General features: G+C 37.9%; 1 protein-coding gene and 1 non-coding gene across 5 annotated transcripts in view; both read right to left on the bottom strand.

Annotated features, from left to right (window-relative positions):
* The window catches only part of NLK (nemo like kinase), a 129,320-nt gene that overhangs the window by 22,798 nt on the left and 88,772 nt on the right, over positions 1–17,750 (bottom strand). For all 4 annotated transcript variants that reach the window (XR_006061357.2, XM_042256563.2, XM_042256564.2 and 1 more), the window contains exons 4-5: positions 4,959–5,065; positions 3,410–3,495 (exon numbers count right to left, since the gene is read on the bottom strand). Coding sequence is in view for 3 of the 4 variants with exons in the window: in XM_042256563.2 (XP_042112497.1) it covers positions 3,410–3,495; positions 4,959–5,065 (193 nt within the window). In the remaining variant the exon portion in view is untranslated. The remainder of the gene's footprint in view (positions 1–3,409; positions 3,496–4,958; positions 5,066–17,750) is intronic.
* On the bottom strand, positions 13,884–13,956 carry TRNAG-UCC (transfer RNA glycine (anticodon UCC)). The gene has a single exon. It is a non-coding gene; the product is annotated as a tRNA-Gly (tRNA).

Here is a 17,750-nt window from a genome sequence, read left to right as displayed (position 1 = left end):
CTACAAACCTAGGAATGAATCTTATGCTTTCTGTTTATTTTTGGCTGTGCTGGGTCTCTGCTGCATCACACAGGCTTTTTTCTCTCCTCTAGTTATAGCTCATGGGCTTGGTTCCCCTGCAGCACGTGGTATCTTAGTTCCGGGACCAGGGACCAGGGATCGAAGCCATGCCTGCATTGGCAGGCAGATTCTTAACCACTGGACCACCAGCGAAGTCTTGCCCTTTCTGTTTAAGTGAAAAGTTTTTGGAGGCTGCAAGGTGAGCTGTTAGTAAACGGCAGCAGTGCCACCACCAGCAAATTTTGCTTATTTTCAGGAATTGAGGCTTTCTTGATACTAGGCAACCAAAACAGAAACTGGGAGCACTGAGGAACAGATAAGAGAGGAATGACCATCTAAGCTCCAGTGTTCTCACTGATTAAGTCTGAGTCAATATTATTAATATAACTGACAAAATAATACTTATCTGCCTTCTAAGTTGAGGTCCTAACATATTTTATTTGAAAAAAGGATCTCGTAGCTTAAAAAAGCAATGGAAAACTACTGCTTTAAAGAAAACATATTTTACCCCTAATTTTTGGCAATCTTATCTTTTTATCTTGAATCTACTATGTCTGGTCACATCAAATGAATGCATGTCTGTATGTGGGGACAAATCAGAATGAAACCAACATCTTTGAAACTTAAAATGAAAGTACATTTTCCGACCACACAGAAAAACTATACCAAAAAGGAAAACAGGCATATGTTGTTTATCAAATCCTCCCAAAGACCAGTGTTCAAATAACACATAATATTTTAAAACTCTATTACTTGACCAAAAATTTTTAGGCTATCTTTTAAAACAAAACAAAGAAAACTAAAAATCCACTTTATTTCTCTGGTATTAAACCAAAAGAAAACACCACCTTAACCAACAGAAAATGTTTTCTCTTATAAAGCAGGCCTTTTGTTTAAAAAAAAAAAAAAAAAAAAGATCTGGATTCATTTTTTGGCAATTTATCTGGAAGACACGCTAAATCCAAAGTAAGAAGCTTACATGATCAGGTAACTAAAGATATTGCAATTTCCAGCAAAATTATCTGCTTTGTGCCTAACAGTAAACAAAATGATTTTTAAAAATGTTTTGTCATAATTATTTTCTACAAATTTTTACATTTGAGAAGAGAGAATTAGCATCAGTAGATTGGCAATCTACTCTGGCTTTTAAAAGTAGGCTGCTAAGACAAGTTAAAGGAGCAGAGCAAAATTTCAATTTGTTCTGATCTGTATGTTGTTTATTCATAAATGACATTTTCTTTGTTACTCTCTCATGTAGGTGGAGGTTACAATACCATGAAAGACAATTTAGAAAATGGACTGCAAGTAGTTAACGGCATCAAGCATGACAGGCTCTACACAAATGCTTTGTGAAGTTTTCCAACCAGAAACTGAAATAAGCAGAAACTGGTTTAAACTGTCATATAAGTGACTTGGTCTGCATAAGTCAAAGAATTTCTGACTCTAAGGTTTTTGATTATTTTTAAAAAAGAATTAAAATGGGTTATGGAGATAAGCTCTGAAGATGTTTATCACACTGTGTTTTAATAGCTTGCCACTACTCTATTTATTTATTTTTGGCTGTGCGGGGACTTCGTTGCTGTGTGGGCTTTTCTCTAGTTGAGGTGACCAGGGGCTACTCTCTAGCTGTGGTGCATGGGTTTCATTACGTTGGTTTCTCTTGTTGCAGAGCACGGGCTCTAGGGTGTGTGGGGTTTAGCAGTTGCGGCACATGGGCTCAGAAGTTGTGGCTCCGGGGCTCTAGAGTATAGGCTCAACAGTTGTGGCATACGGTCTGAGTTGCTCCATCGCACGTGGGATCTTCCCAGAGCAGGGATCAAACCCGTGTCTTCTGCATTGGCAGGTGGATTCTTTACCACTGAGCCACCCGGGAAGCCTGATCACAACTCTTTTTATTTATTTATTTTTTAATTAATTTATTGGGCTGTAGTCGGTCTTAGCTGTGGCAAATGGAATCTAGTTTCCTGACTACAGATTGAACCTGGGCCCCCTGCACTGAAAGTTCAGTCTTAGCCACTGGACCACCAGGGAAGTCTCACAGTGAAAAGCAGTGAACTCAATGACCTATAAAAGGAAAATTTACTTTGGTAGTTTTTACTTAATGGTTTTTGGGACAATTAATTATCTGTGGAAACAAAAAGAATTAAGTATAATATTAGATGTTTTCAAGGAAAATATGAAAAATAGGTGTTTTTAATCTTTCTAGACTTAAAACAGGATCAGAGTTCTTTACATATAGAGTGAAGGGAGTTTTTTCTTTTTTATTCAAAAGCAGTTTAACACACTAGTTTTAAAGAAAACTGGCCCACAGTTTAAAGAAAGCATTTAAAATAAAAAATGAAATTCATTTATATACTTGGTTTTAAGGTTTAGTTTAACTGCCAACAGGATAAGTACTAATGACAGTTGATTACATTTATAGTAGGCAACGTTTATAAACAGTTCTTTTCTTTTTCAAATATATCAATTGAAATGTTAAGAATATTTACTGTAGACTGAAGCACCATATAATACTGCAGCCGCTCATAAAATAAGTGGAATTTTAATTTGCCTTCACAGAGATGACTCAGCTCTAGGAAGGCCCTTACCTCTAATTTCTATAATGGGGAAAGATGGTGGGCCCTTCACTATTTAGGAGGTCTGTTAAAAGATTTCTGTTAGGGAGAGGGCAATGCACACATGTGGATTTTGCTATTTGTGAGGCACTCTAAGAAAAGACTATGGGGGTGGTACTGCGGCGAGAGTAAAACTGAAATTGATGTCTTGAGATATGGGGGCTGCTAACCATAATAAACCCTGAAATCAATACCCCTTCAGAGGGGTAACTGAGGATTGGCCACTACATACTGTGGAAGTACCTTTGACCCTTTTCTGGCTTAGTATTTTCACTTTTAAATGCTTCTATTTCCCTACTTTGCTGCCTCAGGCAAACAGCACATAAAAACATCAGCTGTGCAAAAACATACAGTCTTCTTAAAAGCCACACTTGATTGTCATGTAAGTAGATGCTTACTGGTCTTCCAATCTTTTTTCTGATATATACTTTCTCTGTAATGGAACAAGCTGAAAAGAAATCACCTTCTCTAGTCTTCTTTCTAGTCACACTGCAATTCCGATTCCAATGTTTCCAAAATATGTGCAAAATATCATGAAGAAACCATGAGCCAAAACTACAAATTAAGTTACTGTTTTGTCCATGACTAGTGATATTGGTGGAGAACACTGGGTTCTTTTATTTCTGGTAAAGTGATGAGAATACATTTAACCATTTCTTTCACAAAAATGTGTTCTTAAACACACTCTGACATTCCACTTGTTTCCTAGATGTTTAAATAAAATGAAAAGCTACCTTTAGAACACAGTTGCTGTTCACAAGGAGATTCCCTGGCTTAATGTCTCGATGTAAAATGCCAGCTGAATGGAGATATTTCAAACCTGAAATAACAAACAGATTTAACTGCAGATATTTAATTCCTTTACTCAACCAATGATTTTGGGGAAAACCATAGAAACAAGAGTAAAGGATTTTAAATTGTTCTCTAAATAACTGCATAATGAACATTATTAAAAGCTTGACTTAGTCCTACCTCAAAAAACTGTAATTTCGCTACAGTAAAATAAAATGTCATCAAAGGTTTGCACAGTCTAGAGATAATGTCTATAATTTGAAAGATTATTTAGGTTTAAGTATAGATAAGCATTCCAAGCCCTGGAGTTAAGGCTGACCAGACCAATAACCTTGAACAGTTTCTAAGTGTGGCTCCTGGAGCTCTGGATATTCTGGATACTCTCAAGCTTATTGTGAGCTGCTGCCACAAAATAGTTCCCATTAACCAACAGCAAGCCTTTTCCAGGACAGATTTTCACTGATGAGACAAAATTCAGAAACTTGCCCAGGTCTGTTGGTAGTATTCTCTACCACTGAGAATCAGGAAGGTAATTAATTACTTTAAAAATATTTTTGATATCTTTATAAAGTCTGTGGGCTTTAGCAGTGCTAGATAAAAGGCACAGCTTCTGAATAAAAGGCTGAGTCTTCTGAATAAAAGAAAGCAAATCACATTTTCTACAATGTTAAAGATCCTCTATCCAGTATCTTCCCTCTGCCACCTCCCCCACTCCCAAATATCAACAAATCTACAGAAGGTGAACTTTCTAGTTTTGACACTGTGTATGTGTTTTAGTTCCTTTGGCAGATGCTTTTCAATTTTTATAAGGAATGTCTTAATTCTTTGAATCCTATGGGAGAAAACATTTTACTAGGTAAGAAAACTGTTTCAGCTTTAAACAGGTGTAACGCCAAAATTCTGAAGGACACCAGATGGCCGGAGGAAGCCCCAACAATGTCAGCCCAAACTGTTTCTCCATCACATCAGAGCTCCTTAATGAGGGTGAGTGAGCTGGCTGTTTCTGTCAGTCTTCTCCATGCTTTGACTTTAAAACTCATTTTGCTTTTCTAGAGTGGAACTCAGGCATGCCTGCCAACTCTCAGACTAGGCCCACCTACTGCCGGCTTAAAGAATGTATGTCATCCATAGGAAACACAGTTCCTTTTCAGTTAATCATCTGATGCCAGCCACATACTCCTACTAAAGGCTATTCAGTGGAAGCTTTGTGGCAAAACATCCTGCTTATGTACCCCCCGAGATTAACCCCCTTGACTACCTAATGAATTAGATAGGACCTTCTCTTCCATCACTGAAAATAAGAACCATTCGGCTACCCTTAAAAGCTTCTTATTTAACATCAAGTATAGAGAGTATTAAATATACTTTGGTCAGAAGAAAAACAGTTGTGGGTAAGAAGTTAGCCTTGGAAGGTCAGATTAGTTCAAATGAAAAGCAAAACATTTCATTTATACAGTGACACTACCTTTTTCTTCACAGAGAAAGTCTTACCTCGCAAAATCTGATAAAGAAAAACTTTGACATGATCTGAGCTGAGTGGTTGAGGAGAGACGATAATTTTATGCAGGTCACTCTGCATCAGTTCTGTGACAACATATCTTGAGGTTTTTAGTTAAGGAGAGTTCAGAGAATTCAGCCCCGAAGCCCTATAAATTAGGTACCAACTCTAAATAAATAACTTCTCTTTTTAAGGCTGGAAAAAGCTTTAAGGAAAGAAAGGTTCAGGACAGCAGGAAGAGAGGTGATAGGTTCCAGCCCTCCTAAGATGAAAACACTGCCAAAACAAAATTTTAAAAAGTTAGAAGTTAACAATCAAGTGACTACAATTAGCACTATAAAAGAGAAAAATAAGGGAAAATATTTTCAAAGACAGTCAGATCAGGAGAAATGTGAAGACCAGCAGTCTCAGGGTCTATTCAGACATGTTCCTGGAGTGTCCTCTGAATCCGAACAAGAAAGAGTGCTGGTCTCATGCTAGGCCACCATGGCACCAAAGCAAAAGGTGTAATCCATCCATTAACAGTGGCTTCAATTACCTTGTAAAGCATGGTACTCCGAAAGACACGCACAATGGTTAGTTCGTATCTCAGTCTCTACAGTCTTCACAACTGAACTTTTATTATTTAACTTCTTATACATGTATACCTCCCGTACTTAATTTTAAGCTTCCTGTGCTTTGTACTCAGTATATCCTCAGGGTTTTGCACAATTAACATGAGGCAGATGACCGAAGGCTAGGGCCCAGGGAATAACGGAGATGTGGAACTCTCTTGGTAAAGACACAGTCTTTTGCTTATTTAGAAAAGGACAGATTTGTGACTTACCCCTGCCTTCAGTAACAACTCCTTAAAATTTTAGGCAAGTTTTATGATATAAAAGCTTTCTTCAGACAAGAGAAGAGGGCCTTTGAGTTTAGGAGGCTCTTACATGATTTAAATTCTTTTGACACATTCTATATGTGAAAAGAATCTTAAAAAGGGTGGGTATATTGTGAATGATTCACTTTACTATACAGCAGAAATTAACACAACACTGTAAATCAACTGTATTCCAATAAAACTTAATAAAGACAAATGAATAAACAAGAAAAATAACCCAAACAAATTCTTTTGACACCTTGTAAAAGTTAGTTTCACATTCTGAGTAAAACACTAAGGCTTCTTCCCCAGCCCTGTGCACCTGAAAGCAGGGAAAGGCAAGACAAAAAACAGCAGAGTTAGTTTGCTTTCTTACATATTTCCTCAGATCCTAAAATTTTTCTATGAGAAAGATATTATGGAGGCTGGAGTCTTTGGGTGCTCACCATTAGCTATAAAAAACTAAAAGGATCCGGGGCAGGGGCTCTTGTTTCAAAACTGGCATGCTCATTGGAAGGGTAAGTGCTGGACACAACTTACATTTTCAAAGAGTGACAGGTTTTGTATCTTACCTTTCTGAGCTTTAAAAAGTCTCTTGTAGTAAGTGATTATTTGGGGACTTAAAAACACTTTGAATTTAATGTTTCAGCACAAACAAGTAGGAAAAGGGACAACTTGGGCATAGGGAGAATGAAATATTGGTAACAGCTGACATACATAGTTGGACAACCCTTCCTTTGTGAGATATTTTCTCCAAATGGCTAGTGGAACATTCAGCTCTGACTTTCCTTCTCCCTTTCTGTTTGTTTCCTCTCATTCCCTTTGTTGGTGATCCTTCCCAACCACTTACTGTTGAAATGCCCCAGGGCTTGGTCCTCTTCTCTTCAGATACTCACTCTCTAGGGTAATCGAAGAGAGTCCCATGACTTTAAATAAACATCCATGCTGACGACTCCCAACTTTACATCTCTAGTAATTTTCTTGCCTCAATTCCAGCCTTGTATATTTAACTGTCTACTCATCATCTCCAATGGATGACTCACTGACGGCTCAAAATAACATGTCCAAGATAGTCTGTAAGAGCAGGGGAAGAGCCAAAGACACCATAGCTTAGCTCCTGCTGTCACTGGGGAATAAGGCTTTATTTGGTCTCCTGTGGGACAGGAAAAGACACCTGAACATCTTTACTACTTCTAACGAAGGCCTGAAAGCAATTCTGGGTTTAGACCTACGTGCATCCCTACTTTCTAAGATACCTGATGGCTCCAATTCCTTAGCTGCTTTTATGTTCTGAGCAAAAAGTAACCTGCTTCTGGGTTCTCATTACTGCCAGTAGAGGTTTCTGCCTCTTCTAGTATGAATTCTTGGGGACTGTAGGAAGGATTTTAGCAATAAAGATCTGTGTTTTATCAAACGTGTTTTCAGATGGAAACTGTTTACATGTTTATTGGCCACATATATGTGTGAGTATGAGAGGAGAAAAAAGAGAGGAGGAGTGAAGAGAGAATTCTTTCTTTAACTCAGTTTTCTACTGGGGTGATAATTTTATTTATAGAAGTGCCTTACATATTAAGGATATTAACCCTCTTACATATACTAAAAAGTTTTTTTCCCCCACTGGGAAATCTTAATCATAGGATAGAGATAGGGGAAAAAATTTTCTATTTGCACCATTAAGCTTTAATCAGAGGTTCTAATATTCTTGAGTTGGTTCCAGAAATCTCAAGGGATGAAAACAAAGGAACATTACACAGGGAAAAACAGAACTACAGAGCAAACACAGAAAAACTTCACAACTGACATCCCCGTATTGTCATCTTCTGGTTTTACTCAGGAAAAGAAAACTCCTAAACAGAGTACTTATCTGTATGGGATGTCAGTCATGTCTTCTGAGTTTACTGACAATTTTCTTCTTCCTGCCAGGATTGAAAAGTTCTTGCATGGAAGTGAAGAGCAGGTTACATTCTATTCTGTTTCACATATCTACAAAACAGGTGCCAAGCTGTAATGCCAGAATCTTTACTGTGACTGGTGACAGCTGGTATGCATACAAACAGCAGAGAGAAAACATCTTAATTTTCAAGTTATCGGGTTGATTGAATTCATGGTGCTGGCACTTGAAAGATCTTGCTTTGACTTATAAAAGGAAAAAAACTGATACAAAAGCCAAAAACAGAGAATAAGCATGAAATAATATCATATGCTTTCTTCTAACAGTGACTACATTTTCAAAGAAAAGGGAAAAGGAAAACATTGTCTGGCTGGAATGGGTACTATTCTAACCAGATATTTTACAAATAATTACTAATTTCAGAAAACACTCTTATATTTAACCTAGTATTATGAAACAAGTACTTCCAGATCAGGGTGTTGTTCCCACCTTAGACCTACTGGATTTGAACTGATAATGTTCAACCATTTTGACCAACAAAAATGATTATTTCACATGGTTCAACCTAATACAGAGCAAGGTATTAACAGACAGCAAAAACAAACAAGCCCCCCAAAACCAAAATGAACCTGAAAGACAAGGTATTCAAAATGAATATAAAGGATGACTTCAAATAGTAAGTCAACTCTTCTATACTAAGAGCACATTATGTGCATAATTTCTTACAAAATATAAACCAGCAGGTACTCCCTCTGCTAAACACAAATGACCAGATTATCATGTTACTTGTCTTCAGGATCTGTGAATTTAAAAAACCTTTCATTTAATCTCCTGTTATAATATTTAAGAGAGTTTAAACGAGTGTTACTTTCATGTCTCTGCTTCTTGAGAAGATGACAGTCAGCGTTAAAAAAAAATGAGGGTAGTGTTTAATAATCTCTTAATTTAATCAGAAAGTCCAGGGAAAACCACATATAGCCCAGTCTACCTTGACAATTTCATTTACCTTTGTACAGAGATATTTCCCTTCCTCTAATATCTTTTAAATATAAAAGTCTGAGAAATTTTAAGAAAATTACTAGAGCTCATCAATGAATATAGTAAAGTTGCAGGATATAAAATCAACACACAGAAATCCCTTGCATTCCTATACACGAATAATGAGAAAGTAGAAAAAGAAATTAAGGAAACAATTCCATCCACCATTGCAACGAAAAGAATAAAATACTTAGGAATATATCTACCTAAAGAAACTAAAGACCTATATATAGAAAACTATAAAACACTGATGAAAGAAATCAAAGAGGACACTAATAGATGGAGAAATATACCATGTTCATGGATTGGAAGAATCAATATAGTGAAAATGAGTATACTACCCAAAGCAATTTTACAAATTCAATGCAATCCCTATCAAGCTACCAGCCACATTTTTCACAGAACTAGAACAAATAATTTCAAGATTTGTATGGAAATACAAAAAACCTCGAATAGCCAAAGCAATCTTGAGAAAGAAGAATGGAACTGGAGGAATCAACTTGCCTGACTTCAGGCTCTACTACAAAGCCACAGTCATCAAGACAGTATGGTACTGGCACAAAGACAGACATATAGATCAATGGAACAAAATAGAAAGCCCAGAGATAAATCCACACACATACGGACACCTTATCTTTGACAAAGGAGGCAAGAATATACAATGGAGTAAAGACAATCTCTTTAACAAGTGGTGCTGGGAAAACTGGTCAACCACTTGTAAAAGAATGAAACTAGATCACTTTCTAACACCGTACACAAAAATAAACTCAAAATGGATTAAAGATCTAAATGTAAGACCAGAAACTATAAAACTCCTAGAGGAGAACATAGGCAAAACACTCTCAGACTTAAATCACAGCAGGATCCTCTATGATCCACCTCCCAGAATGCTGGAAATAAAAGCAAAAATAAACAAATGGGATCTAATTAAAATTAAAAGCTTCTGCACAACAAAGGAAAATATAAGCAAGGTGAAAAGACAGCCTTCTGAATGGGAGAAAATAATAGCAAATGAAGCAACTGACAAACAACTCATCTCAAAAATATACAAGCAACTTATGCAGCTCAATTCCAGAAAAATAAATGACCCAATCAAAAAATGGGCCAAAGAACTAAATAGACATTTCTCCAAAGAAGACATACGGATGGCTAACAAACACATGAAAAGATGCTCAACATCACTCATTATTAGAGAAATGCAAATCAAAACCACAATGAGGTACCACTTCACACCAGTCAGAATGGCTGCGATCCAAAAATCTGCAAGCAATAAATGCTGGAGAGGGTGTGGAGAAAAGGAACCCTCCTACACTGTTGGTGGGAATGCAAACTAGTACAGCCACTATGGAGAACAGTGTGGAGATTCCTTAAAAAATTGCAAATAGAACTACCTTATGACCCAGCAATCCCACTGCTGGGCATACACACTGAGGAAACCAGAATTGAAAGAGACACATGTACCCCAATGTTCATCGCAGCACTGTTTATAATAGCCAGGACATGGAAACAACCTAGATGTCCATCAGCAGATGAATGGATAAGAAAGCTGTGGTACATATACACAATGGAGTATTACTCAGCTGTTAAAAAGAATTCATTTGAATCAGTTCTGATGAGATGGATGAAACTGGAGCCGATTATACAGAGTGAAGTAAGCCAGAAAGAAAAACACCAATACAGTATACTAACACATATATATGGAATTTAGGAAGATGGCAATGACGACCCTGTATGCAAGACAGGGAAAGAGACACAGATGTGTATAACGGACTTTTGGACTCAGAGGGAGAGGGAGAGGGTGGGATGATTTGGGAGAATGACATTCTAACATGTATACTATCATGTGAATTGAATTGCCAGTCTATGTCTGACGCAGGATGCAGCATGCTTGGGGATGGTGCATGGGGATGACCCAGAAGATATTATGGGGAGGGAGGTGGGAGGGGGGTTCATGTTTGGGAATGCATGTAAGAATTAAAGATTTTAAAATTTAAAAAATAAAAAACTAAAATTAAAAAAAAAAAAAAAATAAAAATAAAATAATAATCTTAAAAATATATATATATATATACTTTTTACAAAGTAATCACAACAACCACTCTGCATAGAATAAGTTTTGTCAAGCTTTAGTTTAGCAAAATAAAGTCTTCAGGGTTGAAATAAATATGTTTCACCTCAGGGATAAAGCAAATTTTTTCTTCTCAGAAAACAAGCCAATGGCCAGGCCAACCTTTAAAAATTTTACTTCTCTGGAAAAATACAATTCCTGAATTGGCGATTGAACAACAGAGCTGCAGAAATTTAGAAGCAACACACACCACTTTATGATAAGGTTTCTGCTTTGCTCTAGCAGAAATCCTCTAAAGTCTCAATCCCCAACATAATGTCTCCCAGATGTCTCAACTAGTTGCCATGCCAACTAAAGCAGCTTAAATTAAATGAGGGCCTGAAAAGGCACCTGCACCACTCCAGGTCTGTCACACATTAAATAAAGCTCTCTTGACAGGGACTCAGAGGTGCCATTAACTTGAACAGCAGCTATCTGATTATTGTTTCTGAGTAATTTAATGAGGGTCTCCAAGTAAGAAAAACAGGGTGCTCTTTCCCTCTCTCTGTCCTTCTAAATGGGACAGCCTCTCCAACAGCTGGTGTGCCCACTGGGTCAGTGACTCTGCTATGGCCTTTAAAGTTAGCATTGGGTAAAGGTAAATCACAGGACCAAAGTTAGGACTTACAGGAGAATATTAGCAGATTAACCATTCTCCCTTATTAAAACTCATCATTAAAAATACGGTTGTAAAAAACACACTGTGCATGCTATGCCAACCTCACAGTGATTTGAACAGCCCTGCTATAAAATAAATTGCTGCTGATTGCAGCAATTAGTTAAGTAGCTCCATGAAATATGGATTTCAAAATGTACTGATTTGCTTCAGAAAAACGAATGATGCAAATTAACAATTAGAAATGCAAGGCAGGGGACGGTAGCAGCTCTTGATACCTGAAGGTGCCCAAGAGGCACAAGTGTATCTGTGTTGTTTTAAAGAGTTAATTTTGTGTAGGTGTTTTTTTTTTTTTTTTTTGTAATACTGACATTTCAGAAACTTCTTTATATATACTGGGGTAGAAAACAGTCCCTTCACTGCTTTCTCAAATATTACTAGTCAATGGAGAACATCAGTTAACAGAAACACAAACTTAGTCACAGAGAGGTTATGGGATTTACCCAAGGTCACATTCCAAGTTTGCAAAAATCCTTACTACCTTATGCTTCCCAACTCCCAGCCCAGCGCATGCTCTATCCCACAAAGCCACTTCCTGCTTGCCTACTATTCCCATTTCTTAACCACATGTCACACAGCATGCACACTACTTTGCAATAAAGAAAAGCTGAATTACTTTTAATTAAGTGCTATGAGAAGAAAAGAAGAAAGGAAGCTAACTTCCTGTTGAAGCTACTTATGTGCCACTTTATCACCTCATTTAATCCCTGTATACAATATCTAATTTGTAACTATTTCTATTAAGATATGAGCACATCGAGGCTGGGAGAGGTTCAGCTGCCGACACAGAGCTTGGATTCACACCTAGATTGTAATGATCCCTAAGTCGGACCCTTTCTGTGAAATTCTGCCTCACTCTGTTTACTGTCAAGAGAGAAAATGAAATTCCTAAGACGGATCTACTTTGCACCTCGAAAAAACCAGATTCCAAAAAACATCAAATTCTGGACTGGGTTACACGGTGGAGCTTTTAGAATCCCTCCCTCACTATGTGTCTTAAAATGAGAAGTCACTCTCCTCGTTCTCCAACAAATACCCAGAATAGCAGCATGTGCCAGACATGGGCTCCGTTCTGGGCACTGAAAATGTGATGGAGTGTAAGAGCGTCACTGCCAAGATTGAGTTCATAGCCCACCAAGGCAAGTGGACAATCAAACAAGCAATTACAACAGATTCACTCAAAGATCACAACAATGTCATGGCTGTTGATCTCGTAAAGCCCCTTAGGCACTGCTCTGGGACTGAATAAGGCAGATCTGCCATCACAGGGCCAAGAGGAGTTAAGAGAAGCAAAGCAGCACAACCAAGACACATGCTTCTAAAAAGATAAACCTCTAAATTATTAGAATTGCTAAATGCCAGTAACTGCAGAGATTTACACCATCAGTGAAACATGTGAGAAACCATCCAGGTTTCCTTGGCTCATACTGAACTTCTCATTAGATGCACATTCTAATTGGCAATTTACCTATATCTATAAAAACACACAAACATGCATTGTGCTCAGTTGCGTCCAACTCTTTGAGACCCCATGGACTGTAGCCCCCAGGCTCCTCTGTCCATGGGATTTTTCAGGCAAGAATACTGGAGTGGGTTGCCATTTCCTACTCCAAGGGATCTTCCCAACCCAGGGATGGAACCTGTGTCTCTTGCAACTCCTGCATTGGCAGGTGGATTCTTTGCCACTGAGCCACCAGGGAAGTCATGCATTAGGTTTCCTAAAATGGTTTACCTTAAGAATTAAAAAAAAAACACCAAGAAATAACAAAAATAAAAGCAATGAACATTTATTGAGTTCCCTCTATATGTGAGGCACTTTGGAAGCACTTGCTATGAATTATCTCCTTGATTTCTCACAGCACAAGTTAGGTTATTCTAAAGAACTGTTCTCTATTTGAGTTTTAGGCTTTCGTTCTGGAGGAACTGAATCCAAAGGTGTCTGAAGTAACTGCCACGCTCTTACTCATTTCCTCTAGTACCTGAACTGTAACCTTGGTTCTGTTACTAACAGGTCAGACCTCAAATAAAGCACCCTTGAGCCTACTATGTGCTACTCTTAATACAGATCACCTCATTTAATCCTCATAACAACCTCGTACCACTCCCATGCAACAGATCTACGTTGGGGGTGAACGAATGTCAGGTTGACAAGCTAAATAATGATACTCCTTTTGCCAGCAACTGAAAAATAATACAAAGGTTAAAAAAAAATGATGGACACAAGTTTTTCTACCTCATACTCTCTCTCCCCTGTTACTTCATTCAAATTTTATTCCTTTCACACTTCTTTTTCCCTTTTTTAAAAAATTTGTATTTTGGCCATGCCATGTGGCACGTGGGATCTTAGTTCCCTGAGTGGGGATTGAACCCTTGCCCCCTGCATTGGAAGAGCAGAGTCCTAACCACTGGACTGTCAGGGAACTTCTTATTTCACCTTTCTTAAGCTACACAACTAAAATTGACAATTCAATTAACACTTTCCTATACCAACGAACCATACACACTTACTTGAATAGCTTCATATTCTCTATTTCTTTAAATGGACAAGGAAAACACAAAAAAATTAGCATATGCACATTAACGTGTGTGTGTGTGTGTGTGTGTGTGTGTGTGTGTGTGTGTGTGTGTATAAAAGAAGCCCAGCTAACTTTGTGTAGTGGTATTCCTTGAGAAGAAAATGAGGAAGAAAACAAGTCTGAACTATAGATTGCTGGAAATATAGGACAGGTTTTAGTGGGAGATTAAACTAAAAATATAAGTTTATATATTATATTACATTAGACATAGTAACATGTAATTACTACTAAATGAAATCTGCCACAGACAGGGCATTAATTTTGCTTCTGCTTACAATCTTCTTTTTCTTGTACAAAGTTTTTCTTTTTTTAATTAAGTTTTTTTTCTATTTCTTTCCTTTTGTTCTTAAAAAAAATCTGGATTTCTAAATTATGGAAGCATGTTGTCATTAATGAATTATAAAATTCAGCCTTAATAACATGATATTCTTTAGAATAATGGCCATCAGTGTTAGCAGCTGAGTTGTTAGTGCATAGGGCCCAAGTATCAATATAACATGCAGGACACCCTGCTGGACACCCACAAAGGGTTGCTGCGGAATAAAACGTGTTTATGAGGACAGAGTTTGAAGCAGAAAAAGCAAACATAAGAAATCTTCTGAGAATCAAAGAAATGAGGTAGGAAGATATTAGAGATACCAGAAGTTGGAGAAAAGAGGGGCATGTTTAGGATTGAACACAGTTTTGTACAATGTTCTTTGATGCCAGAAAGGATTATGGGAAGAAAACTAGGCAACTAATGTAGATAGAGTCTGGTTGTCAACTGCCCCTCAATGGTAGGCCTCCCCTGACCTCACGCTTCAAGAAAAACAAATCTGTACCACGATCAGTATTTGTTTACCTACCTTTATGATGCTGCATCTACTTTAGAAAGTAATTTAAGAATGCATGACAATCAGTCTCACGCCAGAAAGCCCGGCTACTCCAACTGTCAAAGGTAATTCCACAGAAAAAGCTACACAGTCACCACAGAAACAAATGCTGACATCAAATTCTGACCTTCAATTATGAGAAAGATGATTGAGTCTGTCTCTGTTTTTAGGAAGTCATGATTACTCAGGCAGTCTCAGAGGCTGCAGGACTGGTGCCAACACCATCACTGTTTAACCATTATCATTAGCATCAATAAATACTGACTGGGTACCAAGGGGTGTAGAGAGCACGCTAACTCAATGACAAAACAGAGGAAAAAGATGAATGAATGCAAAGCAACATTCAAGAGATTAGAAAAAGTGTTAAGACTGACAAGTAAAAATCAGGTAGAAAAAGTAAGAAGGAAGCAAAAAGATTTTAATGTACATGGCCACAGGAACTTGATTTTAAAAAATTGCTGTTTAGTTTTCTATGTGTCAGACCTCCAGCTTAAAGTTAATTTGTCTCATCTATTCATAATTACTCTAAGTCCTATTAACATTCCCATTATACAAATAAGCAAAGAGGGTTAGAAAGGTGAAGAAAGCAGCCAGAAGTCATAGCTTGTACACAGCAGAGTTGGTGCTAAACCCCAGCTTTTGCTCTTAACCTGTGCTTTGTCTTTCAATAGATGAAACATCAAAAAAGGTGAACAAAATAATTCTACTTGAGAAGAGGGGAGATTTTTTAGAATGAGTAGTTTTAAAACAGAATTTGGTAGTTGGAGACAGTGTGGTGTAGGCTTTGGAATTAAAGACCAGGTTAGAATCTCGACTTGGTCACTTACTGGCTTGGTAACATCCGACAAGTTAAATAACCTCTCTTGAGTTTGTTTTTGCATTTATAAAAGAAACATAATGACATCTACTACACTGCTGGGTCCAGATGCTGTATGTGAATCACATATAAATGTCTGACACATAGCTGCTGCTACCATCATCACTGTTATGGGAAGAACATGTAACTTTATTCTTATCTCCTCCTAACATTTCCCTGTCCCTACCCAAGGGAAAGCCAAAAGAACCTAAGTTAAGAAAAAAAGAAAAAAACAAAACAGGCAACCAATTAAAGAAGTTCCTTTAAGGTACTGATCTTAAGATCAGAATCCTAAAAGGATATCACTGCTGAAAAGGAAAATTATATTCACTTCTTATTAACAGGTCTCATGCAGTTTTCTTGGCATACTGCATACTACTTTTGAGAGAGGGTTGGTTCTGGAAGGACTGGAAACTCAAGGGAGCAATTAAAAGTGTTAATTGCTGTGAGACCTCTACCCGTGGGACTCCTGGTTTTGGTAAAGAACTTCTAGTCACCTGGAGTTTCTCAGACTTGAACTCAGGGTGGCAAAAATTAACTATTAGATCGGCATCTCCTAACCGATGAGTATACCACATATCCAGAACAACACACACGAAACAAAACTCTGCTAGGCTTGTGCATATCAGATTTCCTTTGGAAAAACGCCACCTCAACCTAATTCTATTATCTATCATCTGGACAGAAATGGTATGGACCTAACTGAAGCAAAAGATATTAAGAGGAGGTGGCAAGAATACACAGAAGAACTGTACAAAAAAGATCTTCACGACCCAGATAATCACGATGGTGTGATCACTCACCTAGAGACAGACATCCTGGAATGTGAAGTCAAGTGGGCCTTAGGAAGCATCACTACGAACAAAGCTAGTGGAGGTGATGGAATTCCACTTGAGCTAGTTCAAATCCTGAAAGATGATGCTGTGCAAGTGCTGCACTCAATATGCCAGCAAATTTAGAAAACTCAGCAGTGGCCACAGGATCAGAAAAGGTCAGTTTTCATTGCAATCCCAAAGAAAGGCAATGCCAAAGAATGTTCAAACTACCGCACAATTATACTCATCTCACACACTAGTAAAGTAATGCTCAAAATTCTTCAAGCCAGGCTTCAGCAATACGTGAACCGTGAACTTCCAGATGTTCAAGCTGGTTTTAGAAAAGGCAGAGGAACCAGAGATCAAATTGCCAACATCCGCTGGATCATGGAAAAAGCAAGAGAGTTCCAGAAAAACATCTATTTCTGCTTTATTGACTATGGCAAAGCCTTTGACTGTGTGGATCACAATAAACTGTGGAAAATTCTGAAAGAGATGGGAATACAGACCACCTGACCTGCCTCTTGAGAAATCTGTATGCAGGTCAGGAAGAAACAGTTAGAACTGGACATGGAACAACAGACTGGTTCCAAATAGGAAAAGGAGTACGTCAAGGCTGTATATTGTCACCCTGCTTATTTAACTTCTATGCAGAGTACATCATGAGAAACGCTGGGCTGGAAGAAGCACAAGCTGGAATCAAGATTGCCGGGAGAAATATCAGTAACTTCGGATATGCAGAGGACACCAACCCTTATGGCAGAAAGTGAAGAGGAACTAAAAAGCCTCTTGATGAAAGTGAAAGTGGAGAGTGAAAAAGTTGGCTTAAAGCTCAACATTCCGAAAATGAAGATCATGGCATCTGGTCCCATCACTTCATGGGAAATAGATGGGGAAACAGTGAAAACAGTGTCAGACTTTATTTTGGGGGGCTCCAAAATCACTGCAGATGGTGACTGCAGCCATGAAATTAAGACGCTTACTCCTTGGAAGAAAATTTATGACCAACTTAGATAGCATATTCAAAAGCAGAGACATTCCTTTGCCAACTAAGGTCCGCCTAGTCAAGGTTCTGGTTTTTCCAGTGGTTATGTA

This window comes from Ovis aries, chromosome 11 (assembly GCF_016772045.2).
Source record: "Ovis aries strain OAR_USU_Benz2616 breed Rambouillet chromosome 11, ARS-UI_Ramb_v3.0, whole genome shotgun sequence".
Lineage (NCBI taxonomy): Eukaryota > Metazoa > Chordata > Mammalia > Artiodactyla > Bovidae > Ovis > Ovis aries.
This window is presented reverse-complemented; position numbering and strand designations above follow the sequence as displayed.